Genomic DNA, 22,410 nt, shown 5'->3' with positions numbered 1-22,410 from the left:
CTGGAAACATGCAGCAACTGTTCACAAATATTTATCCACCTCGGTTTACCCCAGACTTTGTTCAGCAGTCTCATCTTTGTCCTGAGTGGACCAGCACTTTTTTCTTTGATGGCTCCTGCTATTTTTGGCTCAGGTCCTGGTCACCCTAAGCTTTTATTCTCAATCTAAATTAGGATCAGGAGATGCTCTTGTGTGGCTTCTAGAGGATGCGGAGGGAGGGGGAGGCAGTGGAGATCCATAAATCTTAAACACTGCTCTTCTACTATTGACCTACTGGGTGGGCAACTGGAAAGATGAGAATCTGCTGGTAAGTCAGAGCAGTACCTCAGGTCTTAGCTGTGTTATTCCAGTGCCACACCTAAATTGTATACATTCCTTACTATGTTTTTCTTTTTTTTTATTTGTTTGAAAGGGAGAGTTACACAGGAAGAGAGAGATCCTCCATTTGCCATCTCTAAATGGCCATAATTGCCAGATCTGGATCAGGCTGAAATCAAGAGCAAGGAATTCCACCCTGGTCTTCTTTTCAAGATTTTTATTTTTCTTAAAGCTTTATTTGTTTTTATTGGAAAGTCAGATATACAGCGAGGAGGAGAGACAGAGAGGAAAATCTTCTGTCCGATGGTTCACTCCCCAAGTGGCCGCAAAAGCCGGAGCTGAGCCAGTCCAAAGCCAGGAGCTTCTTCTGGGTCTCCTGTGTGGGTGCAGGGTCCCAAAGCTTTGGGCCGTCCTTGATTGCATTCCCAGGCCACAGGCAGGGAGCTGGATGGGATGCAGGGCCTCTGGGATTAGAACTGGTGCTCATATGGGATCCCGGTGCGGTCAAGGTGAGGACTTTAACCGCTACGCTTTTGTACCAGGCCCAGATGGCTAGAACTTTCAGTCTCATCCCATCTCCACCCTAACTGGGACGGAGGTAAGCAAATAAACCAAAGGCTAATGATTTCATCAGTCATGCCTATGTAATAAACCTTCCATAAAAAACCCAAAGGATTGTCTTCTGAGCAAAGGCGCAGGCAGCATAGCCTGAAACGTGGTGGGACAGTAGGACAGCCATGTTGGAAAGGAATGCTCAGGTTGTGAAGTGGGTAAAGCCTCAAGATGCAGCCATCACACCCAGCCAAGGCTGGCAAGGATCCTACTCTAGAGAAAGCTTCACCCCACAGAGGCTGGGGAGAACTTTATCTGTTCATGGGGAAAACAACCAAATCCCAGGAACAGACAGTCCAACCTCATGGATTACCCTGGAATGTTCCCAACGACCTCTTCTTCACCCAACCTCAGCTGAAAATGAGAGCCAGAAAACTCATTTAGCTATCCAAGAGCAGCTAAAGATGTGATATTTACAACATCGCCTCTGCCCCAGGCTCTCAAACCAGCTTTTTCTCTATTTGTAGCTCCTGCTTCTTTCTGCCCTAGACAAAGAATTATGGATTCATTTTTTTTCTGTCTGTGATAAGGAAAGAGTGGAAACAGAAACAAAAGGTAGGCTGTTGGCTTCTCTTAACCCTAAAATATGTTAAGTTCTTCCCAAAACCCAGCTATGCACTTCAACAGATTGGCAAATCAGACTGGGGTTGGCCACTTTGTTTCAATTACTGAATTAATTCAATTCAGTTACCAAATTAATGAAACAATTACCAAACACTGTTTAATCCAATTACCAAACACTGACCAAATTCATTACCTGCCTGTAGAACACTGCATGCCAAGCCTGTCTCCTGTGGAGACAGCAACAATCAAGCTCGACCTGGCATGTGGGTGATGACAGGAAAGACAAGAGGACAGGGGTATGCGGTGACACCCCCACCGACCATGCTGGGCACCTCCCCTGGCTGGGGATACCAACAGGCTCCAAGCAGAAATCCTCACAGAGCAGGACCCCCTGCAATTCACTCTCTTCTCTCATTGGCCAAGGGTCTCTAATAGCCAAAGTGGATGAATCTGAGAAGAGAGGACTGAGCCTCTAGATTGCTGGTGGGCGCATTGTGACAGTGGGAGAGGCAGGACCACTGCAGAGGAGTCCGACACCATTGCCTAAAGGCCTCGGGCCCTAAGACCACGACAGAGCCCAGGACTCTACTGCTTCTGTCTGTAAGCGGCATCGGGATTTAAATTCACCACAGCCAATTGGGCTACTGTTGTCCTGAAGCCTCTGGCTCAGTCATCCTCATCTTCATCTTCAATCTGGAACCGTTTCTTCTTGTGAAGGCTTCTTGGAGCTCCCACTTCTGGTGCTACAGGAATGACAGTGGGGAGAGAGTGAGCGCCCAGACACATCCGAGGGCAGAAAGGTGCCAGGGCCTGTCACAAGTGTGACAGAGACTACAAAATGCAGGTTGGGTCAGACTCACGACCTCTGCGTCCCTCCTTACCTCCCTCCTCTTCCTCGTCACTGTCCAGGAGGTGTCGTTTTGTGGGTGCTACTGTCAGGTGCTCTTTTTCCTCATCAGTCCCGTCCTCTGAAATGACCATAAAGGAACATAGATCAGGGGCCTGGGCTACAGAGATGACTCATCTCTGTGAACTAATGCAGAGTTCAATCCTCCAGGCCTCATGTTAATGGCATGAATGGGGTGGGAATTTAACCTAATGAGGGTGTGGAGGTGAGCCCTTTGGGAGTGACTGACTAAACCATGTAGTGGGGTCCCATGTAGCAGAGGGACAGAAATGGACATGTTCACCTGCCACAAGGCGCTGCGGTCCAGAGGAGCCCTGCGAGAACCTGCAGCATGGCGTTCCTGCTTTGCATCCCCAGAACCACAAGCCAATGCCAACTCTTCTCTATGTACAATTAGGCTGTATAAGGTGTTTCATTACAACAGAAACCTGAGAAGTGGGCTTTAGAGCCTAGAGCTTAAGATACCTCCATCCCACCTCAGAGTGCCTGGGGTTGACTCTGCCTGTCACCAACGTGGACACCTGAATCCCATATCCAGCTCCTGGGCTTGGCCCCCCATCCCCGTTACCGTAGTTGTGAGCATTTAGGGGAACAAATCAAGAGATGAGAGCTCTGTCCCTCTGCTTCTCATATTAAAAGAAAAAAAAAAAAAGAAGATGACAAAGATGAAGACGAAGAAGGTGTAGAAATCCTTTAAACGAATCATGAAAATCTGACAGACCCACAGGCCCTTCCATCCTCACAATAACTCGAGGGCCTCTGCACACAGTAACACAAGAGCAGTCACGCAATTACCCTCTGGTGCTGCCGGTCCAGCTTTCTGTTTGCGGGCCACCATGAGGGCCTGCAGGGGCTCAGCTCGGGGCGCCCTCTGCTGCTCCTCCACCGGGGCTCGCTCCCCAGGGCCCGTAGGGGTTCCCTCTGGTTGCAGCTTCTCCTCCTCTGCCTCTAGTTGACTCAAAGAAGCGGCTGCTCGCCGCAGCTGGGTGGGACTCATCTTGGCTGGAATTCTCCAGAAAGTTTCCTGCAGGGGCAGAGCACTGACAATGACAGCAAAGAAGAGGAACAGCCTCCACTTTACCAGATTTTTGGTATTTCTCATTGAATGAATATGACCCTTTTTTTTTTTTAAAAGGATTTATTTATCTTTATTGGAAAGGAAGAGTTAGAGAGGGAAAGAGAAATGAGAGAGAGGGCATGTGCAAGGTGAGGACATTTTAGATACTAGGCTACCGTGCTGGGCCCTATGTCTGCTTTTAAACAAAAATTTATTTATTCAGGGCCTGGCGCCATAGCGTAGTGGTTAAAGTCCTCACCTTGCATGCACTGGGATCCCATATGGGCACCAGTTCTAATCCCAGCAGCCCCGCTTCCCATCCACATCCCTGCTTGTGGCCTGGGAAAGCAGACGAGGACGGCCCAAAGCTTTGGGACCCTGCACCCACATGGGAGACCCAGAAGAAGCTCCTGGTGGCTGCTTCTAACCATTGATTAGAAGATCTTCCTATCTGTCTCTTCTCCTCTCTGTATATCTGACTTTCCAATAAAAGAAAAATAAATCTTTAAAAAAAATAAATTTTTTTTTCATTTTTGATTATATTTTTGACAATCTTTATATAGTTAATTAGGGTATAAAGGTTTGAGGGCTACAGGAAAGTGGGTAAGACTATTATTTCCATATTGGATGAATCTTAAAAAAAAAGATTTATTTATTCAAAAGGCACAGTCAGGGCCCAGCACGGTAGCCTAGTGGCTAAAGTTATTGCCTTGCAAGTGCCAGGATCCCATATGGGAACCACTTCTAATCCCAGCAGCCCTGCTTTCCATCCAGTTCCCTGCTTATGGCCTGGGAAGGCAGGAGAGGACGGCCAGGGCCTTGGGACCCTGCACCTGTGTGGGAGACCTGGAAGAAGCTACTAGCTCCTGGTTTCGGACTGGCTCAGCTCTGGTCATTGTGTACACCCGGTGAGTGAATCATCAGACGGAAGATCTTCCTCTCTGTCTCTCCTCCTCTTTGTATATCTGACTTTGCAATAAAAATAAGTCTTAAAAAAAAAAGATAAGAGTTGGGGTTGACACTGTGGCATAGCCAATTTTGCTTTCACCTGCAACACTGGCATCCCATAAAGATGTCACTTTGGGCCCAGCACAGTAGCCTAGTGGCTGAAGTCCTCAGCTTGCACGAACTAGGATCCCATATGGGCACCACTATGGGGTGTGTGTGTGTGTGTGTGTGTGTGTGTGTGTGTGTGTGTGTGTGTGTTTGTGTGTGTGTTTGGGACACTGCAATGGAAGGCCCCGCACATTCCACCACTTGGAGCCATGAGAAAGCCTGCTGATGAAGAAAGGAAAGCAGTCCAGGCTGACTATGGTGTAGAGTAGGGGAGTGGGTGGCATGGCCATGAGGCTATGATGACTGGCCAAGGTAAGCTACATGCAGACTATGGACTCCTTTCTGCAAGCAGTGGAGGGCACTGTCAACTGTTCGGGACAAGGAGGTGGATAATCAACACTGTATGTTAGTAAGATGAGTCTTAGGGTGCTGGGGAAGATGGACTTAGCAGAAGGGGAGACTGGAGACAGGGAGGCTAGGAGGACAGCTGCTGCAAGAGCCTCAATCAGAGACAGGAAGGACACCAATGTGGAGAAGGTCAATGACAGTGCAGGCAACAAGGACGGAGAGGGCCAAGCAGGCGACAGGGGCGAATGCCAGGAGAGGGACAACACACCTCAGCCAGCACCACACCTGGAATACTTACCTGCCCCGATGCTGGCGGCCGAATCCCGAGCTTGCGCAACAGTCGCTGAAACTGTTCACTTTCCATCGCTTCCTCATTTTCTTCAGTCAGTGGCACCAATGGGACTGCCTGGGAGCAGCCTATGACAGGGTCAACACTCAGTCGACAGGACTGGCTACCTACTCCATGACTGGTCCCCAGTGGCTTCCGGTCCTCCTACAACCATCCTTCACTCACCATCTTCCTCCCTGTCGTCTGCTGCTCGGCTTAGACAGCTCTGGAGCCACAAGATGGGGGCAGAGAAGCCTAAACGTAAAACAGAAGCTCCAGTTTGCTCTCTGCTCCCAGCTCCGAGCCTGTGATGCCACTCCCAAGCAAGGGCCTCACCTTCCTGACGCAGTCCTCGACCCAGGCTCTCGGCCAGAGACTCTGAGCTCCCCTGGATCTGGCCACCTTCCCAGTCCTCCCCTGTCTCCTCATCTCCGTCACTCTCCTCCTCTGGCAGATTTTCCTCCTCCTCCTCTTCTAGGTCTTCCTGGGACAAATCTTTCGGGGAAGTACCCCCGTTGGGCTGCAATTAATCATGGGGAGGGATGGAAAAGGAGGCAATGTAAGAAACTTAGTGGCATCTTCCCACACTGTCTGGGGAGTGCACCCAACCTGCAGGCCCAGGGCCAGACTGTTACCAGGCCAGAGGGGGCTGCTTTCTTGCGCCGTTTCTTGTACAGTTCCCGCCGCTCAGCCACCAGCCCCAGTGCCAGCAGTTTATCCACAATTCGGGCCCGGGAGCGTTTGGCTGTGATGTTCTTCATGATGTGACCCAGGATGTCTGTGGGGAGCAGGTGTTTGAGGACCCGAGAGCAGCAGGGGGAAGGAGACAGGAAAGGAAGTCAGAAGCCATCTGGGAGGAGGACGGCCTCACTTCACCCCAGGGTGATGCTTCCAGACGTGGCAAATGGGCAGAAGGGCTGGCGTGTGCTCCCCTGGGGAGGAAGGAAAGGAAATCAAATAACATGGTGGGGCTCTGGCCTCGGGGCCTCCCCACACTCACCATCCGAGTCCTGAAACTCCTCAAAAAGCCGCCGCAGCTCCAGCTCCTGGTCCTCCGTCCACAGCACAATGCGTGTCCCTTTCCTGCTGTGGGAGAGTCAGCAGAGAGGGCCCCAGGAGAGGACTGTGTCTTCCCTACTCCCTCCCAATGCCATGCACAGTGCGTGCCCCTACCTCTGGAAGTCCTTGATGCTGTCGGCCAGCCCTAGCCGTACCAGGTGATGGATGACCTGCTTGCGCGTGCGAGGCACAGATTTCAGGCGTGCCAGGATGGCTTCCACCACGTCCTCCCCTGGGATAGACAAGGAGTGGGGCAGTGAAGAAAGTGTCCCGGATCCCTGGCTGCCCCCTTTACAAGCACTCTGGGTTGCAAGGCCTCACACCTTCCACATCCTTGTGGGCAAGGTACAGTTCCTGAAGCTGGGCTTCCTCCTCAGGGCTCCATACAGGTGCCCGGCGACTGGATGTCCTATAGGGCGAAGAGACAGAGTACAGCATGGAGGTGCTGGCCCAGAAGAGCAAGGAGGGTGAGGCAGGGAACTGGAAGGAGCCGGGTAGCAGAGGTCTCTGTTGTGCTTCCCCTCCAGGCCCGGCCCATGCAACCAGATGTTCCCGTGGCTAAGAGCATCATGGGAAACAGAGAGGAGGTGAACAACTAAGGGAAAGAGGACACATGTTATTTCTTTGAATGCTTGTGGCTTCCTAGCACTCTTGGGGTGAAGGGACTCCCACCAGCAACCCCTGTGGGCAGGCAGGTGAAGAGGAGATGAGCAACCTGGGAACTTTAGGCTCCAGTCCCTGCTCCTCTTGGGTAACCCTGGGTAAAGCATTTCTCCATCTGGGCCTGGTTTCTTACCAGTGACAGGGGAAATACAATTTGCAAGCTCCACCAGGTCTGACACCAGGACTCTTGCCTTATCAGTGCCCCCTGGTCCATCGTCAAGCTCACCCACTGTCCAGGGAGCCATAGCCCTCTGTCATCTCTCGCACCACGGCTGTGTTCTTCCAGAACAGCAGCTCCACAAAGGCTTTCTGGTTGATGGCGGCCAATGCGAAGAACTTGCCCACGATGTACTTGGCAAAAGTCACCAGCTCCTGTAGTACAGGGAGGCTGTTGGGAGGCCTGTGGCTCAGACGTAGCCATATGGCTAGCTTCTGGTGCCTTTCTCCCCCTACTCCCAGCTGCCCCATCCCCACTCTGTCTCTTTTTTTCTCCTTTCTCCCAAGCTTTCAGCCTGCCTGCCTGGTCTTGTCATCCTCCAGCTGAGGACATCTGCCAGCCTCCTTTCTTTCTTGAAGGGGGGTCTATTTACCCTGGGGACTCTGATGACCCCCCATACCCCTGGGTTCCTCTCACTTTGTAGGCTTCAGCAGCAGGGTCACTGAGCAGGCGATTGAAGAGGCAGAAGATTGAGAGTTGGAAGAGCAGGGCTTCCATCTTGAGGTCATGGGCCAGCCGGTGCAGCATCTTGACGGCACAGTGGTTCGTGTGGGCACTGTTCTGCTGGTAGCTCCGCAGCAGCAACACATAGGCTCGCACGACGGTGGAACAGGCGAAGCTATGGCAACACAGGCACAGAGAAGATGTCAGCCCCAGCACTGCCTGTTCTTGTGATCGCCACCCTGGGTACCAGCACAGCCCTCGTGGCTCGCACCGTTTCAGGTAGTCCATGAAGTTAAATTCTTTCTCAGACACCTGGACCTCTTGCAACTCTTCCTCTTCCTCCATCTCCTCTTCCTCCTCTTCTTCCTCTGGCCCATGTTCCTCTCCCCCTGGCTGCCCTACAGAAAGGTGAAGGTTACTGGGTCTGCATTACCCTGGTGCTGGAAAAGAGCTTGCAGCAGACAGGCGGAAGGGACTGGACACTCACGGGGCAGCGGGGCGTAGAGGATTTCTTTCAGCAGCTGGATTTCCTCCTCTGGGGAAATGTCTGGAGAGCCGAACACATCTCCTTCTGGCCACACCTCCCTGGAACACAAGAAAGGAAAAGAAAGCTTTTTCACATATATACCTGGCCCCAGGAGATCTGACATAATTTCAAGAGGGAGAAGGAATTTAAATCCCATTCACATGTCAGCTAGAAAAAAATAAAAAGGATACAAGCTAGAAAACCTTGCCCCCAGGCCACACTGCAATAACAATCCAGTAAGAGCAAATTGCAAATGATGTAGATGTCTGTCTAAATGTTTGACATGTAGCTCACTGACTGTCCATACTTATGTAAGGGTGTTTTAAAGCCACCAGCAATCACAGAAATACATCTGGTAAAAAATTATGCGCTAGACATATTAAGAAGTAAATATGTATATCAGTGTGCAAAGTATTTCATTTTTTTGTGAAAGGAGAAATACATAAGATGTCCATAAGATACAAATAATGTCCATAAGATACAAAGAAATACATAAGATGACAAACAAAAAAAACTGGGAAGGCTATTTTTTTAAAATGTTAATGATAGTTACCCTTGGCTACCAGCATCATATCTGTTCCCCCACCCCTCTATCCCAATTTCCTAATTTACTGTGCTTTCTGATATTTCTCAAAAATTAATCAAACGGGTGGGCAGTTGGCACATTTGGGATGCCCACATTCCGTATTCAGGTTGCTGGGTTTGAATCCCAGATCCAATTCCAAACCAACTTCCTACTAACAGGACATCCTGGGAGGCAGCAGGTGATGTTTGGGTGCTCCAGGCCCTGCAGGAGATTATCCCAGGCTCCTGGTTTTACCTTGACCCAATCCTGACACTGGTAGGCATTAGGGATGGAAGATTTCTCTGCCTCTCTCAAATAAACACAAACCCACCAAAACTCTCCAAGAGGCAGTACTGAGCATAGAATCCTGGGACCTTGGAAGGGACTGTGTTTTTTTTTTTTTTTTAAGACTTATTTATTTTTATTGCAAAGTCAGATATACAGAGAGGAGGAGAGACAGAGAGAAAGATCTTCTGTCCAATGATTCATTCCCCAAGTGACCGCAATGGTTGGAGCTGAGCCAATCTGATGCCAGGAGCCTCCTGAGTCTCCCACATGGGTGCAGGGTTCCAAAGCTTTGGGTTGTTCTCTACTGCTTTCCCAGGCCACAAGCAGAGAGCTGGATGGGAAGCGGGGCAGCCAGGATTAGAACTGGCACCCATATGGGATCCTGGCATGTTCAAGGTGGGGACTTTAGATGCTAGGCCACCATGCCAGGCCTGAGACTGTGTTTTTTAAGACTTACTTATTTATTTGGAAGAGGAGGGAGGGAGGAAGGCAGAGGGAGAGAAGAGAGAGAGATCTTCCATCTAATGGTTCACTCTCTCCAAATGGCCACAATAGCCAGGGCTAAGCCAGGATGAAGTCAGGAGCCAAAAACTCCATTTGGGCCTTGGCATGTGTATGGCAGAGACCCACATACATCTACTGCTTTGACAGGTGCTGGATTTGCAGGAAGCTGGATCAAAAGCAGAGGAAGAGTACTTGGAGTTGCAGCATAGAGGGTAAAGCCATCTCTATGTTAGCTACCTGTTTGTGTCCTGGCTACTCTATTTCTGAACTATCTTCCTGTTAATGGCCTGGAAAAGACAGTAGAAGATGGTCTAAGTATTTGGGCCCCTGCATTGCCATGGGAAACTTAGATGAAGCTCTTGGCTCCTGTTTTTTTTTTTTTTCTTAAAGATTTGTTTATTTTTATTACAAAGTCAGATATACAGAGAGGAGGAGAGATAGAGAGGAAGATCTTCCTTCCAATGACTTATTCCCCAAGTAAGCACAACATCTGGTGCTGTGCCGATCCGAAACCAGGAGCCAAGAACTTCTTCCAGGTTTCCCACATGGGTGCAGGGTCCCAAGGCTTTGGGCTGTCCTCGACTGTTTTCCCAAGTCACAAGCTTGGAACTGGATGGGAAATGGAGCTGCCGGGATTAGAACCGGCGTCCATATAGGATCCCGGCGTGTTCAAGGTGAGGACTTTAGCCACTAGGCCATGCCGCCGAGCCCGGCTCCTGTTTTTGGCCTGGGTCAGCACTGCCTATTGTGGTCACCTGAGGATTGAATCAGCTGTTGGAAGCCATCTGTCTTTCTCTGCAGCTCTTTCAACATAAATAAATTACATCTTTCCTCTCTCTCTCTCTCTCTTTAAAGATATATTTATTTTTATTGCAAAAAGATATACAGAGAGGAGGAGAGACAGAGAGGAAGATCCTCTGTCTGTTGATTTATTCCCTAAGTGGCCACAAGGCTGGAGATGAGTCAACCAAAAGTCAGGAGCCTAGAGTATCTCCCAGGTCTCCCACACAGGTGCAGGGTCCTAAGGCTTTGGGCCGTCTTCAACTGCTTTCCCAGGCCACAAGCAGGGAGCAGGATGGGAAGCAGGGCTCCTGGGACATGGACCAGTGCCCACATGGGATCCCGGTGTGTTCCAGGAGAAGACTTCAGCCGCTAGGCTATTGTGCTGCCCCATCCTTTTTAATTTAGGAATGAGAACTTGAACCAGGTACTCTGATACAGCATGCAGCCATGCTATAAAGGGACCTACTGACTTTATCTTTTTTTAAGAAAAAGATTATTTTCTTACTTATGTATTTAATTGAAAGAGTGCTGGTTCACTCCAAATGGCTACAACAGCAGGGGCTGATGTTGGTTCAAGTTAAAACCAGGCGCCCCAAATTCTATCCAGGTCTTCCACATTGGTGGCAGGGCTCCAAACATTTGGGCTACCCTTAGCTGCCTTCCCAGGTGCTTTAGTAGGGACCTGGATCTGAAGTGGAGCAGTTAGGACTTTAGCCTGCACTCCAGTACAGGAGGGGGCTTTCTCTTTTAAACTCTAAGAACCCTGTATCCCAGCCAATGTGTCCCCAGAGTCCAGGGATGGGTGGGTAGTGTTCTTACCGGGCCGACCTCAGGAGGGTCAGAGCCTGCGGTGCCTGGCCAGCCAAGAGGCAGTCTTGGACCCGCACCATGGCTTCTGCCCGCTGCTCTTCCACAGGCACCTCTGAGGCCGCATCAAAGGGAACCACGGAGTCCACACTGAGCTCAGATTTCTAGAGAGAGACGAAGAAGCTGTGGGAGCACAAGGGTAGGGGGCAGCCCAATCTTGGGCCAGCGCATTGCCCTCAAGAAACATCAGGTTTTTATAACCACCCACCTGGACACAGCATTGTAACTGCTCAACCAGGGCTGGCCACGCGGCTTCCAGCTCCCCTGGGCTACTTGGGGCATGACCAGAAGCAGCAGCCTGATCTGGGGCTTTCTTCTTCTTCTTTCTCTTCTTCCGTTTGTTCTATGGGAAAAAGAACCATAAGAAGATGGCAGGAGGGCTAAGGAAGTCTTTTTTTCTCATCAGTGTCTTATCTAGTACTAAACTGGTGAATTGGACACTCACAGGGTGTCCATGATGGACACATCATAGGCAACAGTAAAAGTGTCTTTTTTTTTTTTGCCTCTGAGTAAGCTCAAACTCAAAAAAAGCCATGGCAGGATAGGCTTCTTGGGTCGCCACATTTTACTGGTTGTCTGGTTTGAGCCCTGGCTCCATTCCAGATCCCAGATTCCAGATTCCTTCCAGTGTGTGCCCTAGTAGGCAGCAAAGTGATGGTTCAAATCTCCTGGGTTTCTATCAATCATGTGGGAAGACCCAGATTGAGCTCCCGGATCTTGGCTTTAGCCTGGCTCAGCCCTGGCTGTCATGGGCATGTGGGAGATGGGACCATTGGATGGAAGATCTGTCTGTCTTCTAAATCAAATCAAATAATTAAAAGTAAAAAAGCCACTGCAAGACCTAGAAACAGCACTGACTCATTTTGTGGGCCAGAAAGCGCCTGCCAAAAGCAGAGATCTCTTAAAGATGATTTGCCACAAAGATCAGATAAGATACATGAAAATAAGGCTTTACAAACTGCAAAAGTAAAGCCTGCAATTTTGGGGGGGGTGGGGGTGGGGGCGGGGTGAACATTTTGGAAAAGTAGGAGACCGAGTCAATACCCAAATCCTGCTCCCCTCATGTCACAGCTGTGGACCAGTTCTTGGGTAGTTACTCAAAAACGTCTTTGTGGGTACTATAAAGTCACAGAGGAGGGATTAGGGGACCCTGAAGGTTCATTTCCTATTCAAAGAACTTCTAATTGAACCTGTCAAAAGTCAGGAGGCCAGCAGATCTGGCCAGATGCAGATGCAGGTCATTTACCACGACAATCTTGCACAAACCGCCTCACTCCTTTGTGCCGAATGCCTTAGTGCTGATGTGATGGTTACACAGAAAACAGGACCGAGGAGGTCTGATGTGGAGTGAGTACTCAATAACTGACAGCATGCTTCATGACTGACAGCACCGTGGAGCCCTGAGCTGCCTCACTGCCGTGAGGGCCCATTTATGTCCAGTTCTGGGCGATTTATTAAATTGCAGCAACTGGGATTACAGGAAGGTTCAGGCAAGGAATCTGGGTGTTAATCAAGCAGAATCTCTGTGTCTCCAGGACACAAAGTCCTTGTGGTTTTCCTCTCATGATAGACTCTTTTCCCTGAGTATTCAATTCTAGGCTCAAGGATAGGTAGTCCCAGCCCAGCTTTAGGGTTTCAGGGGCTGTCATGAGCAGCCTGAGTTTGTTCTATCAGTAATAATGCAGAACTGAATTCCTGACCTCCCAGCTTTCAATTTCCACCTCATTCCAACACTTCGGAAGTACAAGGGTATTCCACATAGCTCACGGAAGAAAGAACAAAGAGATAAGGGGTGTGTAATTGGCATAGCCAAAATTCCAGCTTCCTGATAATGTGCACCCTGGGAGACAGCAGAGATGGCTCAAGCACGTGCCAGAGACCTGGACCGAGTGATCCTAGACCCCTAACTTTGGCCTGGACCTGTCCTGACCACAGGTTATGGACAAATGGCAAGTGAACCAGTGAACAGGAGAGGTCTGTCTGCCTCTCAAATAAATAAATCTTTTTTTTTTATTTTTTCATTGGAAAGGCGGATATACAGAGAGGAGAGACAGAGAGGAAGATCTTCCATCCGATGATTCACTCCCCAAGTGAGCGCAACGGGCCGATACTATGCCGATCCGAAGCCAGGAGCCTCTTCCGGGTCTCCCACACGGGTGCAGGTTCCCAAAGCTTTGGGTCGTCCTCGACTGCTTTCCCAGGCCACAGGCAGGGAGCTGGAAGGGAAGCGGGGCTGCCGGGATTAGAACCGGCGCCCATATGGGATCCCGGGCGTGCAGGGCGAGGACCTTTAACCACTTGCGCCACCGCGCCGGGCCCTCAAATAAATAAATCTTAAGGAAGATAGTTTTATTTTTTACAAAAAAATTTAAATCCCTGCATGTGTACAGTTTTGAAAAATTTCATTAAAAAAAAAAAAGCCTTGGTTTCCAAATGTTTTTGTAGCAAAAAACCAAAACAAAACAAAAAACAACAAAAAAACCCCTTATCTTCAAATCCCACTTTTCCAGAAGCTTTCTGAAGTACCAGGATATATGATACATAATTGCCAAGTTGTGAAACTATGAGTCCCCAGGGTTCATGTGCACATAGTACGTGTTTAATGCATGAATTGTGATATTTGTGTAGAATAAGGATTCTTGCAATGAGAGAAGGAAACTGGTCGACCCTCATCCTCTCGCCCTCTAGCTCACAGTAGTGCCAACCATAAGCTGTGGAGAACGTGAGGAGGAAGAGACCCTGTCCCTTACCCTGCCCTCATAGCTCTTTCCACATTCCGGGGCCTGCCCATACCTGCACAATCAGGTTCCCACGGTTCCGACAGAACCGCTCCAACATCTTAAGGAAGAGGTGGGTAGTTTCCACCAGGTCCCGGAGGTATGAGCGGGGCTGCCACCTCTCATCAAACTTCCGGAAGAGTGCCAGAAACAGCTCTCGGTACTCCATCACGTAGAAAATGTTGTCTAGGGAAGGGGGAAGAGAAGGGGATGGAAGGACTAGTCTGAGAGTGTGGGAGAGGAGAGACACACAAAGCTGGGACTAGGAAGGAGGAGCCCAGTCAGGAGGAGGGCGGGCCAGGGCCTCACTCTTGATGATACGGCTGCTCTCCCTCACAGCCTCCTCTGGGGACATGTCCATCTCATTCACTGTGGCCAGCAGCTCCTGATAGGCCTTGAGAGCCAAGTGCATCCTGGTAGTTGAGGGAAAGAGGTAAAATGGAGGACAAATCAGGGCACAGCTCATAGACCAGCAGCTGCCCAGTCCCAAACCACAGTGACCTTGGAGAGCTGGGTTCCCAGTGTGACCACCTCCATCCTGAATCAGGCCAAGCACCACATACAATCTGAGTCCCACTCTGACCCCAGTGGCCACCCCACTGACCGGCGTGCCCAGGAGGCAGCTTCCTTGCGGTCGGTCAGCATCATCTCATAGTAGTTGGTAAGGTTCTGCTCAATAAAGTGGAAGGTGCGCACACTAAGTGTTTCAGACACCAGCCCTGGCCGGAAGGAGGCAGCTCGGTTGAAGGCCATGAAGAAAGCCAAGGCCCACATGTAGTAGGTTTCATCATGCTGCTGAGCTTTCTCCCGGAGCAGGTGATCCTAACATGGGAGACAAAGACAAGATGAAACAGTGTTGATGATGATGATGGCAATGGTAACAACAACCTCAGGGCTCCCAACTCCCTCTTGTCCTGTGATGGTGGGCGGCTTCCAGAGACAAGTTCCCACTTCCTCCTCTTCTCCCCATGCCTTTCCCTCCCTCTGGGGCCTTTCTGTCAGGCAGCCATCCCCTCCCTCCAGGCACCTCTGCCAGTCCACACTCTGGAGTCAGCCTCCCATGAACTCCCCACCCCTGACCACCTGCACGCCACCTGCACGTGTCCCGTGGCCTCTCACCTTCACAGAGCCCATGAGCCGGTTGTAACAGTTTTCCAAGAACTCGGAGCAGAAGTCTCGGAGGAACAGCCGCACGTTGAGGGCCGAGCGTCGCTGGACAGACAGCTCCTGGGCGGCCTGGCGCCGCTTCGGCACCCTCCGTGGCTGCTTCCCCAAGTCAGAGGTGTAGTTTTGCAGCTGTGGGATGGTTGGGAGTGTGTGGGTTAGGGGGAATGAGAACAATTCCTAACCATTCTCCCCCTGCAAGTCCACCATCCCCAGCTCAGTGGTGAGACTACTCACCTTCTGAAGACCTTTGTGAAAGACGAGGTCTCGCTCCCCAATGGACTTCAGGCCCTGGACAACATAGGAACCTCCAAACCGGGAATGTCTGCAGGGAGGAAGAAGAAAAAAAGGTTTAGGGCGAGTCAAGGCTGTACAAGGGTGTCTGTGGCCTCCTGCCCTAGAGTTGGCCCCTATCCCTGGGCATTCTACTTCTCCGCCCCACACCTGTTGCCCCGCTGGAGGGCTCGAGTCTTCTTCTCTGCCATTTCTCGCTGCCGCAGCACTTCCAATTCCACTACCTCCCTGCTCCGCTCCTGAGCCAGACGACCCTGCCCTGATCTGGCCAGCTGCTCGGGGTTCTAGATTTGGAACAGGGAGAACAGACAGTTAGTCCTTGTCCTGAGTTCACTCCTTCCTGGGAACACAAAGAATGAAGCAAAACAGGATTGCTGATGGGAGCCTAAACTGAAGACACGGCCCCCTCCACCTGTTACCAGCCTTCTTCCAGGCAGTTTGGCAGTGACAATCACAGCAGTTTCCTGGCTACACAGCATCAACAGGACAGGGTCCACAACCCAGGGTGTCGCACCTGCTCCCGAAACATGAGGGAGATAATTTCTAGCACATGCAGGCTCCATTGCTGCTCAGCAGGCGAGCTGGCCAGGAAGAGGAGCAGGTCATCCAGGCCACTCAGGTGCACTGCCCAGAGAAGCTGGTCATGGACACTGGCGTCGTCGTCGATGCTCTAAGCAGAGAGAGCCAAAGTTACAAGGGGAGCTCATTCAGTCCCGCTGCCCAACTTGACTGAGGTCTGTGAGAGGATGGAAATGCCTGTAGAGGGCACTGGATCCAACCAAGCAGAGCGATGCAGACCCTGCTCCTCCCGCTCCCTGCCCTTGGCCCTTCACCTTCTGCTGATCGAGGTCAGCTGGGACATGTAGGATATTTCTGACTAGCAGCAGAATCCGCTCAATCAGCAGGTTGTCTTCCTCCTGCCGTTCCTCCCAGCCCTAGTGGTGAGAAGGAAGAGTCAATTGGAGAGACTCCTTTAGGGAGGTGGCAGATCTCTCCCCTGGCTGGGAGAGCATCAAGATTAAAAAGAAAGAAAGTGGGAGAGTTCAAGCAGCTGCTGCCCGGAGGCTGGATCCCCAAGGACAGCAGCCATTCTCCCACCTAAGTATCTCCACCCCATCCCCATTCCTGCCCCCTTCCTTGCCCTCTTGCTCACCAGCTGCAGCAGCTCATACAAGGTTTCACTGAGGACCCCAAAAGTCTTCTCACTGGCAAAGGCCTGGGTCATGGGGAACAATGCCTGAGTAGTCCCTCTCCCTCCTCCACGGCCCCCCACTCAGCCCTGGGCACTTGCAATGAAAGCCTCACCTCTTTGTAGGCCTGTAGGTAAGTCAGTACTTGCAGAAAGTGATGCCGAAAGCTGGGCTCCTTAGGCACACTGCCAAAGCACAACAAGGCTGGCTGTGTCAAGTTCACCATCAGTCTGGGGAGACAGGGCAGGAGGGAGAAGCCACTGAATTTCCTCAGCAGGCACAAAAATGAAACCAAACCAAACCAAACCTCAATAACCCAACAGCCCAGGCTTGCTAGGGAAAAGGTAAGAAGCTGGGACTGAACCTGATGACAGCATCGAAGAGAGGCTTGTCCTGGCGGTGCTGGGTGAGGATGGGCAGCAGGTCACTCTGCAGGATCTGGGCCGCCCCCAGCTGCTGCCGTACATCCCGCGTCTCATCCTCATGCCTCAAGTAACGGATCAAATCTTTCACACTCTCTTCAGACACAGAACAAAGCATGCAGATAGAACTTGGTTGAGACTCCCAGCCCGAGCTCAGGGCTGGGCCTCAATTCAAGCAAATGAAACATTTTACTTTTATATTTTCATTTTATTTGAAAGAAAGAGATCTACCCACTGGTGCACTCTCTTAAATGTCTACAGCAACCAGAGCTGGGCCAGGCCAAAGCCAAGAGCTGAGGAACTAAATTGGGGTCTCCCACATGAATGGCAGGGGCTTAAGCACGTGAGCCATCACCTGTTGCCCCCCAGGGTGCACAATTCGCAGGAGGCTGGATCAGAAGTGGAGGAGAGGGCACTGGAACCAGACACTCCAAAAACGTGCAACCAGATGTCCCAAGCAGCATCTTAACCTCTTAACCGCTGCCCAAACAGCCACCTCTCTCAACCCGTTTTTTGCCTGCTTCCCCAGAAAGGCACTTACCTAAGCAGTCTGGTTCTTTGTGGTAAGTGTCTCCCTCCAGGTACCCTAGGGCACTACATGTGGCTAAAAGTTCGCAGTTCATCATGTACAAGTCCATACATCAGAGGACCAGCCAAGAGGGAAGTAGAGAAGGGGGAGACGGAAACTGTAAGGCCTGCAGAGACAGGGAGAGAAACAAATGCAAGGCAGTCTCCAGGACAAGGTGGGGGAGCAGGAAGACCTGGAACAACGCTCGTGGCAGTGGGACCTCTGAAGGGATCAGTAGTGCTGCCATGCTCCAGGGAAAGCATTAGCCTGAGACTTTCACCTGATGAAACCAAACCAAGTCCCGCCTGTGGGTTACAGATATGTAACTGCAGAACCCACCCGTGTCAGCAGGAAGCTGAACAGGAAGACAGGCTGCTTAGAGAAGGGTGTGGACTCTGAGCCTGTCCCTCTGCAAGCATCCTTGGGAGGGTGAGGGGAAGCTCTCCCACAGCCACCTGCAACTCAGTCATGGCTCTCATTTACGCAGGAATTAAGAAAACCTAGCTCTGACCTCACAGGGATTCCACTTAGGGTTTGATACATCCCAGGAGCCCCAGGATGTCAGGGGGCACTGGAGATAAGACAAGAACATTTAAGCTGCCCATAAAACCTTGGGAATGTCCTAGGTAAGTCTGGAACAGAATGGGAGAAGAGAGACAAAGGACTGGTAAACTGCCTATCACTCTCGGGAAGGAATGTTTGCCCAGTTTGAAGCTCATTCCCTCTGATCAGGATCCCTATACCCTCATGGGATAAGCAAGGAGACACAGACTTGCAATCTGGGACATTGCACAACCTGACAGGAGCAACTCAGACATACTTTCTCCTGGACCCTCAACACACTGTATCTTTTCCCTGCTTTTCTGCACAGTTGGGAGCATCCATTGAAGCTGACACCTTGATACCTAGGGCCACACTACCGCTGCACCCTTGATGGCTTCCTCAAGAGGCCCTCCCCCAGCCCTGGTGCTTACCTCCAGCCTGACTCCACCTCAGATCACAGACAGGAAATGGATAGTGAGTGTCCAACGACTAAGGTTTAATGCCTGATATTATCTCCCTGCATTTATGTAACTGGTCTATTTCTTCAGGTTACCTACTAACCCCCTAGTACTTGGCCCCGCCTCCCCAGCCTGTGTTAACCTACTTTCTGGCCACTCAGCCCAATAACAGGAGCCACTGGGAAAGTACTCACTGAATGACCAGCAGAAGGGAAGACAGCCTTTTGTGGCCCCCTGCCTTGCCCCTATTCCTGCACCCTGCAAACCCTGAGCCCTGGCCTCCAGGACCGTATCCACACTCCTTGGTCCTCCTCAAAGACAAACTCAGTTTCTTTGGAAGCCACTGATGTGCATACACAGGCACATGTGCATGTTCAGACATGCACCACGTGCATATGTGCATGCATTTGTGCCCAGCGTAAAGGCCTCACTGTCTTCTCTCTCCAAGCAGCAGCCTGAGCACTGGAAAACAGAGAGAGAGCTATGAGGAGGCCAAGCCCACAAACACTCCCAGACAACAAGCTGAGGCATCATCGGCTGCACTACAAAGTATAAGGCTTCATGGGCCTCTAACAGCGGAGAGAAAGCCACGGATAGAAACAACCTCATGCACCCCGCAGCCTCCCTCTTTCCCACAGCTCCTCAACAGAACCCCAGTTCTAAGTAGGAGTTCTCATTTATAACATGGAAAATATACAGAGAATTCAGACCTCTGTTTCCCCCCCTTCCCAACCCCAAGGCGGGGGTAGCCTTCCTTCCTGGCTCCCACAGAAAGGAGACGGGAAGTAAGTGTTCCTGACAGGTGAGAGGAGGAAAGAGGTTATGTAAGTGACCCCTGGGCTTCCGGTCCTAATCCCCTGCAGTTCTGATAAATCCAGGCTGCTGGGCAACAAAACAGAAGAAATGGGTCAGCCGACTTGTTGTGGTGCTCCCAGGACAGGGGCCCCAAGGCCTTGGATCCATTCACTTGTCAGGAATAAAAGAGCTTTCAACAGGAGCCCATTCCTCTCTGGTAGAGACACGCTGTGAAAAATATCACCCAGGGACAGAAAGCTGGGAGTTGACCTTCCTCATTCTCATTCAGTTGACTGAAAGCTATTCTCCAGTCCACCTGGCTTCCTCATCCGTTCCTGGTTTCTAACCTGGTTGTTTGTATTGTGCACTCCTACCCAGCTGCCACTTCCTCTAGGGGTCCATGCTTGGCAGCTTCCTCCAGCTGTCAGCCTTCCACCAAGGAACACCTAGTACATGTTGCGAGATGTGAAACTGCACTCCCCAGCTCCCCAAACTTTGGTTCGGTTTATTTATTGCGCCTGGAAGGCCTCTCTCTCCTGCCTTCAAAGGCACTAAACCTAGCTAACCTGCAAGACTGGGCTCAAATGACCTTCCTCCATGAGGCCTTCCCTGATAGCATCAGCAGTCTGTAAGCGTACCTCACTCTGTTCCTCCTACCTAACCTTTCTGTCTTCTCACTACCCAGAACCATTCTTGTTTCCTTTTATTAAACCTTACATATTTCAAGGGCCTGACACGGTGGCCTAATGGCTAAAGTCCTCGCCTTGAATGCACTGGGATCCCATACAGGCACCGGTTCTAATTCAGGCGGCCCTGCTTCCCATCAAATCCCAGCATCTTCCCTTCCCATCCAGCTCCCTGCTTGTGGCCAGGGAAAGCAGTCGAGGATGGCCCAAAGCCTTGGGACCCTTCACTCAAGTGGGAGACCTGAAGAAGCTCCAGGTTCTTGGCTTCAGATCGGCTCAGCTCTAGCTGCTGCGGCCACATGGAGAGTGAATCAGCTAACAGATCTTTGTCTCTCCTCTCTGTAAATATGCCTCCCAAATAAAAATAAATAAATCTTAAAAAGACAGTACCCAAATGGCACTTGCCCTGATTTCTCCTTCTCACCTACTTTTGTGTCCTACTCAGACTTCCACCACAGTCTTTTATATCTCATTTGTACGTAACAGTTAAATGCTCAACACCTGTCTCTACCAGCCTCAGATCCCAGACAACAGGAATCAGTTTTTAGCCACCTCTGAATTTTCAGAGCCTGGCAACTGGATCAAAATGTTCAAGGAGTGAAGCCTGGACAAGTGTTACATACTTGTGGAGTTATTCTCACTCAAGCTTCTGTAGACACCTGCACTGAAACGTAAACCCCTTAGGGTCTGGAATCCTGGGCCCACAGAAACTGAGGAGCAAGAGATGGGAGGCAAAGGACTGAGGCACCAGGACACAGGATGTGTGCATGTGGAGAGCAGTGGAGACGCCAGCCAGGGAGGCCTTCTTGGTCACCTGCACCTGTTTTTCCTACCCGCAGTGGGAGGGCCTCAAGAGCAGAAACTCCGGACATCCAGTGCTTAGCCTGAGTCAGGAACTCCGGCAAATTACCCTGAGTTTTTATGACTGCCACTGGGAAGGGACTAGCTAGACCTACCAGGACAGCTGAAGCTGGCTTTCACAAGACACCTGAACTTCATCTGAATTAAGTCAAGTTCACCTGGCAGAGAAGCAAACTTCCAAAAGGAGGGTACGGCAGGAAGAGGGGCTGAATACGAACAAGGACAGCGTAGAAAACATCCTTTGCATGTGCCCGGAGGGCAACCAAATGAAATTAAAAATCAATAAAAACGAGGGGGACTCAGAAAATTATGCCAAACATCAGGGACACGCGGTGATGGGCTAAGGATTTACGGTGGACAGTTATTCTCAGCTACACGGGAACGAGTCCTCTGAGTCCTGGTGGCAGCAACAAAGGCTGAGCACAGGACAGACACTACTGGCCGGTGGTTCACTGCTGACGAACCCCAATAGAAGCTGGGTTCTCCTACATCCGGGGGAAGGGAAAAATCCCTTCTGTAAGAACCCAAAACCCAAGCAGCCGAATGGGGCGTCCAGACGCGGACATCCACGCGAATGCCTTCTTTTGCTCTACTTCAAGGGGCGCAAGCCCCTCCCGGCCCCATCCCAACGCCAAACTCTGGTCCACACCACCGGAAACGGTACGGCGCTGGGGCACAGCGCGCGGAAGGGGCGGTACTGCGCCTGCGTCCAGAGCCGCGCCCCGCCCCCTACCTTGGAACATTCAAACCGGGCCGCGGGAAAGGGGACTCCGCAACCCCACCGGGATGTCCCGTGGCTTCGCAAGGGGCCGGCGTCGGCCTAGAGCGCCCCTCGCCACACTCACTCACCCCCTCCCTGCCGGTCTTCGGGGGCCCGAGGAACCTGCAGCCCTCACACTCCGGCCTGCAGCATTTCCCGCCACCGGCTCGGGCGGACCAGTCCCCGCCTGCGTCGGGAGCGGGGCTGGGCGAGCGGGCTGGTCCAGCTGGCTCCGCGCATGGGGGTGTTATGAGTTGGTGATAAAAAAAAGAGAGGGAAGCGAGTACTCGGACTGTTGCCATGAGTTGGTATCCCACAGTAAACTGAAATTATTGCACTTTGAGTCTTTCGATGAATGATGATAGGAATCCAGATCCAAGTAGAGGTGGATTTACAAACATTATCCCCCTCTTCTTAGTCAAGTGGACTATTCCAAAGACTTTGCTGGTTGGTTAGAAAACTTAGGTTTTATTTGGGAGGTAAAGTGGACCGCGGTGGTAATCTGAAGGAGTGGTCTTTGGGTGTAGTAGTATTGGCACAAGTTTAAAGTTTGTGAAGTATGTAGGAGGCTCGCAAAAGGAATCCACGATAAATGCTCATTGTTCAGGGTTTCCTGCCTTTTCTTGCGTGTATTTTGCTGACAACAAGAGAAGATGGGTTCAAACGAATCATCTAAGCAGTTATGAAGCATCAGAATGCAAGAGATCCATCTTTAGGGTATGAGGGAGAGTCAGAAGAGGTTTGAGAAGAAAGGACATGAGAAAAAGGTGAAAAGACACACATACA

At 51.0% G+C, this 22,410-nt stretch overlaps 1 protein-coding gene across 1 annotated transcript; it reads right to left on the bottom strand.

The window, feature by feature from the left end:
* Nucleotides 1-1,758: 1,758 nt before the first annotated feature.
* On the bottom strand, nucleotides 1,759-21,795 carry TIMELESS (timeless circadian regulator). Its single transcript, XM_040983596.1, has 29 exons — nucleotides 21,714-21,795; nucleotides 17,495-17,648; nucleotides 16,896-17,049; nucleotides 16,647-16,761; nucleotides 16,495-16,557; nucleotides 16,175-16,276; nucleotides 15,856-16,011; nucleotides 15,492-15,625; nucleotides 15,285-15,372; nucleotides 15,003-15,179; nucleotides 14,488-14,705; nucleotides 14,193-14,296; nucleotides 13,900-14,069; nucleotides 11,315-11,449; nucleotides 11,059-11,210; nucleotides 8,061-8,158; nucleotides 7,845-7,971; nucleotides 7,547-7,748; nucleotides 7,139-7,284; nucleotides 6,573-6,658; nucleotides 6,364-6,481; nucleotides 6,191-6,273; nucleotides 5,826-5,968; nucleotides 5,527-5,710; nucleotides 5,377-5,445; nucleotides 5,161-5,279; nucleotides 3,197-3,425; nucleotides 2,358-2,462; nucleotides 1,759-2,237 (listed from the first exon to the last, which is right to left on the bottom strand). The coding sequence occupies exons 2-29, from the start codon at nucleotides 17,589-17,591 to the stop codon at nucleotides 2,161-2,163; spliced, it is 3,651 nt and encodes a 1,216-aa protein (XP_040839530.1). The 5' UTR covers nucleotides 17,592-17,648; nucleotides 21,714-21,795; the 3' UTR covers nucleotides 1,759-2,160.
* Nucleotides 21,796-22,410: the final 615 nt, after the last annotated feature.

Source organism: Ochotona curzoniae, unplaced genomic scaffold (assembly GCF_017591425.1).
Source record: "Ochotona curzoniae isolate NIBS_2020 unplaced genomic scaffold, NIBS_Ocur_1.0 contig_1014, whole genome shotgun sequence".
In the NCBI taxonomy this organism is placed as follows: Eukaryota; Metazoa; Chordata; class Mammalia; order Lagomorpha; family Ochotonidae; genus Ochotona; species Ochotona curzoniae.
The sequence above is the reverse complement of the archived record's forward strand: the minus strand, read 5'-3'. Positions and strand labels throughout refer to the sequence as shown.